General features: G+C 34.4%; 1 protein-coding gene across 1 annotated transcript; it reads right to left on the reverse strand.

Moving 5' to 3' along the window:
- Positions 1–4,670: 4,670 nt before the first annotated feature.
- On the reverse strand, positions 4,671–5,563 carry LOC141547689 (vomeronasal type-1 receptor 1-like). The gene is given in 3 exon segments (XM_074276164.1): positions 4,671–4,757; positions 4,759–5,418; positions 5,420–5,563. Coding segments are annotated over 3 exon segments (891 nt in total).
- Positions 5,564–6,397: the final 834 nt, after the last annotated feature.

Raw genomic sequence — 6,397 nt, forward strand, 5'->3', positions numbered from 1 at the left:
GAAATAAATTCTTGTAGTTTTTTCATCTAAGTCAATTTACATGCAACATTTTTGGGTTCATCTCTATCTTGGTTTGTTTCTCAGTTTGTCATGATACTACATTTTATAAGGTCATTTTATGAAAAACCAATTAACATGAGGGTGAAGCCAAGATGGTAGAGTGAAGCCAGGAAATTGCTTGAGCTCTCCAAGTTGCTCTTGAAAATCACATGAAACCAAGCCTCTAAACAGAGTCTAATCTAATGAAACTACTCTCTAGTCTCCAGCTTAAGACAGATTGGAAAAAAATCAAGAAAGTCAGACTCATTGAGGTGAAAGGGGTGTTCACCCAAGCTCAGAAAGAGTCTGGGAAAGCCAATAAGAGGCTTTAGTTTTTTGTAGCAGATCAGAAACTGAGACCCTTATTCCTGGGTCAATAGTGGAGCAAACCAGTAGGATAGTCCCCAATCCTAGATAAGAAGGCAAATTCTGGATGTTTCCTGGAAAGAACAGATAAAGATACCCCTGTAAACAGAAGGAGCTCCTGTGCTCAAAACCAAAGCTCACACCTTCTCTGGAAGCTTAAGATAATGCCCCTTTACCTCAGGAGCAGAAGTCAACCATGAAAGTAAAATGGAACAGCCAAAATAAAAGGGAAGAAAATCAGCAAGAAACAGAAAAGAAATTTGACCATAGAAAGTTACCACAGTTACAAAACACAAACTCAGACGAGGACAAAATCTGCACGGAAGAAATATCAAAGATTGCTTGAAGAAGCTTGTTGAAAGTGCTCATAAAAGACTTTAAAAGACAATAGAGAGAGAAGAGAAATGAGAAAGGACATGAGAAGTATACATGAGAGAATCAACAGTTTGGAAAAGGAAGGAAAAAATTGTCTGAAGAAAACAACTACATAAATTATAGAATAAACCAAATGGAAAAAGAGATACAAAAGATAATTGAGGAAAATCAGATATGAAAATCTAAAACAGGGCAAATGGAAGCTAATGACTTGATGAGATAGCAAGAATCAGTCAAACAAAATTTTAAAAAAAAATGAAAAAATGGAGGTGAAATACCTCATTGGAAAAATAAGTGACTTGAAAATAGAAAATAGATCTGGAATAGGCAATTTAAAAAATATTGCCCTACCCTGAAGGACATGACCCCCCCCCAAAAAAAAAAAAAAAAGAGTTTGGAAAGCATTCTTCAAGAGATCATCAAGGAAAACTGTTTTAATAATCTAGAAACAGAAGGGGAAATACTCATTGAAAGGATCCATTAATCCATTGATCACCCTCAGAAAGAGATCCCACAAGGAAAAGCCCAAGGAACATTGTTGCAAAACTCCAAAAGTACAATCTCAAGGAAAAAATAGTGCAAGCTGCCAGAGAAAACCAACTCAAATATTAAAGAGCAACAATCAGGATTATCCAGGAGCTGGTAGCTTCTATAATAAAAGGGAAGACCGGAGATATCATACTCTGGAAGTCAAAGGGACTGGGGTTACAAGCAAGAATTAGCTATCTAGTGAGACTAAGCATCATCTTTTAGGGGCGCATCATCTTCAATGAAGTAGCTTGCTATTATTTCAGTTGAAAAAAAAAAACAGAACTAAAAAAGAAAATTTAATCTTCAAACCCAAGACTCAAGAGAAGCATAGAAAGGTAAACAGGAGGAAAATATCTTATTTAAAGGTTAAAGTGTTTATATCCTTAGATGGTAAAATGATATCTGTTAATGTTTAAGAACTGTATCTTTTATTGGGATAGTTAAAAGGGGGCATCACATGGATTAAGGGTGTGATTGTGACTGAATTCTGATGCGATGATATCAAAGAAAAAGACATTTAAGGATGTAAGAATAAGACAATGGTGGCATAATGGGATAAATTAGATGAAATGAAGAGGCACAAAAACCTATGACAATTGAGAGAGAAGGAAATGTGATGAGCATCATCTGAAGCTTGATCTCATCAATTTTGGTTCAAAGAAGGAATAACTTAATCATCCATGATTACTAAATTTTGTCTAAATATATAAAGAAGGAGAAAGAAAAAAGGAAATAAAAGGGAAGATTAGGATAGAAGGAAGGGCTGAAAATACTATTGAGGAGAAAGTAGGGGTGATACAAGAGAAGGAGTGGTTAAAAAAAGAAAAATAAAACACTAATAAGGACAGAGATGAAAGAGACTAAGGGGAAACTAGTTTGGAAGTTATTTCTACCACTGTAATTTGTATTTCATATAATTTCAGGTATAAATCATCAGTGCTTTGAATACTTAGATGTCTTTCCAACTATTGGAAAATCAAAACAATGTGACAGAATTTGTTGTGTTTGGACTTTCTGAAAGTTGGGAGATGCAGCATGCTTGCTTTGTAGTGTTATAGCATTCATATGCTTACGGTTTTTGGACACTTATTTGTGGTGGTTACCATAAATCCCAGCAAAACCCTCACTGCCCTCATGTATTTCTTCCTCAGCCACTTACCCTGTGCAGACATGTGCTTTCCATCAGCCACTATGCCAAAAATGATTGCTGGCACTTTTATAGAGAGAAAGACCATCTTATTCACTCACTGCATGGCTCAATTATTTTCTGCCCATTTCATTTGTGGAACAGAGTTCTTCCTCCTCACTGCTATGGCCCGTGACTGCTATGTGGCCATTTGTAAACCTCTGCACTATATAACCATTATAGATTGGCAGAAATATGACCTACTGCCTGGGGCTTCCTGGGTCACTGGTTTCCTTTACTCTATTCTTCAAACCCTCCTCACTCTTCAATTGCCCTTCTCTGGACCAAATGAGATTGACAGTTTCAAATCTTGAGTTCTACATTTGGAAGTCAAATTTTTTGTTTAGTTCTGGTCTTTTCATCAAAATCTCACATTTACAAGATATATATATATATATATAATGTATTTAAATATAAATTTTAAAATATATTATATTATATATAAATATATATATATATATTTATATTTAAAATCTTGTGATATTCCTTTATCTTTAAATCTTCTGAACAAGATTCTTTTGCATTGGTAATGTTTTTTTCAAAATGATGTTGAATGACACAAAATTGTGTCCTTCTGACAGAGCTTTTCTTAGTCAGTTTTACCAAATAAGCACACTTCCTTCAACTGATTACTCAGTCATAAGTGATATCACTGAGATTTTCCAAATTAGATGTCCTAAGGATCTCTTTCAATAATAGAACTGTGACAAAATTACATGCATACGAGTCATTCCCCAAATGATAAATGATCAAAGAACAGAACATTTATTTATCAGACAATGAAATTAAAGTCATCTATAGTCATATGAAAAAATGCTTTAAATCACTATTAAATATACAAATATAAATTAAAAAACCTCAGAGGTACCACCTTACACCTCTCAGATTGGCTACAGTGGCAGTAAATGACAATGATAAATGTTCGAAGGAGATGTGGGGAAACTGAGACACTAATGTTTTGTTGGTGGAGATGTGAAATGATCCAAACATTTTAGAGAGCAATTTGGAGCTATACCTAAAGACCTATAAGGGTGCATATCTTTTGACCTATAGTGTCACTACTGGGTCTTTATCCCAAGGAAAACATAGAGAAGAAAAAAGGACCCTCATGTGCACAAATGTTTGTGGCAGATCTTTTTATGATAGCAAAGAATCAGAAAATTAGTAAATTAGGGAGTGGTTTAACAAGTTATGGTCTATGTAGGTAATGGAATATTGTTGCTCTATAAAAATGATGAACAAGCTGCTTTTAGAAAGGCATGGAAAGATTTATATAAACTAATGCTGAGCAAGAGTAAAACAAGCAGAACCAGGAATACATTGTACACAATAACAGGATGAATGAATGTGCAATGATCAGTGAAAGTCTTGCTTCTTCTCAGTGGCAATCCCAATAAACCTTGGATAGAAAATGTCATTTGCAGCCAGAAAAAAAAAAAAAAAACAAAAAAAAAACAACCTATGGAGATTGAATGTAAATCAACATATGCTATGTTTACTTCTTTTCTCTGTATTTTTTTTCTGCCCCATAGTTTTTCTCCTTTTGTTCTGATTTTTCTCACCCAATACAATTCATAACAGAAGATGTATCAAAAATAAATTAGTTTAAAAAGCAATTAACAGCATGAATAATTTAGATGAATGTTGCATAAATCAACCAATCTACCTGTTAATTAATAATAGGAATTATACTAGAAAGTTGAAAATAATTATCTTATCTAACCAAGTTGTCAAATTCATTCAGAAAATTAAATTTTCAGGCTTTCAATGAAAAATATATCTAGTTAGAGAGAATCAGGAAAAACTAGCACAGATAGAACCTGAAGTGGCATTTTAGCAGTAACGAATAATGGAGAAATAAAACAGCAGTTTAAAAAGAAATGAATTAATATCAGACAAGCCTAAGAAAGTTCCCAAAATATTATTTGAGGCACATTCAAATCCTTTTTCATATTTTTATGCAATTGCCCAATATTTTGGGATGCCTAGAATTGGAAAAACAAAGAGATTCCCATGATTCATCAATTTTGTAACTCAGTTTCCAGTATCTGTTAAGTGACTGGCTTAGATCTTCAATGTTCCATTCAGCTGAAACATTTTGTGTCACTATGCTTCTATAACACTTCTGTACAGATCTGCATTACAGATAATGGATACCCTGTGTCTTTTCAATCTATCTGTGAACACAAGTTCTGGGGATCTGGGAATCAATGCTGATCAGAATAAGAGGGCTGACTGCTGGATACCACAGAGAAAAAAAAGATTGAGGTATGTATCATCCAATTGTGTGTGTAATTGAAATAAAACATACACAGAGCAAAAATTTGACTGAATACCTTAAAGCAAACAAAGATGCTTACTAGAATCAAGATACCTTGGCTGGCTATAGTTTCATGGGATTTTTTTGTGGAGAGGCTATTAGTGTGAATATGACTTACATGCTTCTTGTGTTTGTATAGGATTGAGACTGTGTCGACACTAGAAAAAGGCATGAGACACACAAACAAATAATTATAAATACATATTATGAGTGCCATTTTAGCCTGATTCTTATTATATTCATTTAGATATCTATCTTCAGTGTTGCAACCATATTTACTATCTGTTCTGTTCTTTGGACTATCATGGTATAGAAATAGAACCATATTTAAGAATAGATTGAAAATCCAGCAAAGAAGAATACATACAATGATGCACTTTGGTGTTCTCATTTTGAACTGTGCCCAAAAAGAGATGGTGAGAATAATGATGATGGCCTGGAAGACACTCAAGAAGCAGGTGCTATATAAGGAAAAGTTTCGGCCTAGTGTCTGCATGTATATTATGATTTTAATCCCAGTATCATCCCGAAGACATTTCACCCTCCAAAGTTTTATTCTAGCTGGTATTCCCCTAAAGAAAAGTACCATGACATTGGAAAAAAGACAAATGCATGATAATTAGATTTCTAAGTCTTATTCTATAAACAATGTAAAAACTAAAGCTGTTTAGAAAGAAGAGGATGCAATCCCCTAGAAATCCAAGTAGCAGATATACTATCCCTAGAATTTCATCAAAAGTCAACATTCTTTAGCTATCATGTGAAGAAGATTTGTTGTCAAATTCTATATGATCTATGGAAAAACACATAACATTAAGCTTATTATATACTTAGACTTTCTAAAAAAAATTCCATGACTTTCTGATATTCCATTTTGTAAAGGTCCGGTCCTATCTAAGTTATCCTTCCAGACTTCCCTCTCAACTCACTCTCCCAGCCAGACTACACTCCAGGCTCAATGTTGCCTTTTTTATCCTTGCAGAGAATGGGCATGTGAGAACTCAGGGGCTTGTGGGAAAATACTTCAACCAATGAACTTGCTCCTCTTAAAGGTGCAAACAACTTTAAACATGTAAACTCTACCTCAGAAGTCCAAAGGTCTATACTCCCCTTAAAGACCCAAACCAAAGGTGTGAATTCTGAGCTAGAGAATTGCCCAGACAACCTGAGTTCTCACCTTGTAATCCTAATACTATTTGAAGAGCAATACAGTTTCTCAAATAGTGGTGGAACTTCAGAATTTGAACTTCAAAATTTCTGCTTTTATGAAAAATTTTCATTCCATCTTACTTCATGAATAAAGACCTACTTGTGGTACAGTGGACTGGGTATTGAATCTGATGTAAAGGATACTTTTTTCCAAATGTAGCTTTAGACACTAACTACCTGTGTAAACCTCTGTTCCTCAGTGAACCATGTTACCCTTAGTCTCCTCATCTGCATGATGATCTGAAGAATGAAATGGTATCTCTGCCAAGAAAGTCCAAGTGGATCTACAATGAATTAGACATGACCAATCAACAAGACAACAACAAGAAGACATCTGAACTTTTCTTATTCCCAGGGATCTTCAATCCTAC

The sequence above is a fragment of the Sminthopsis crassicaudata genome, chromosome 6 (genome assembly GCF_048593235.1).
Source record: "Sminthopsis crassicaudata isolate SCR6 chromosome 6, ASM4859323v1, whole genome shotgun sequence".
In the NCBI taxonomy this organism is placed as follows: Eukaryota; Metazoa; Chordata; class Mammalia; order Dasyuromorphia; family Dasyuridae; genus Sminthopsis; species Sminthopsis crassicaudata.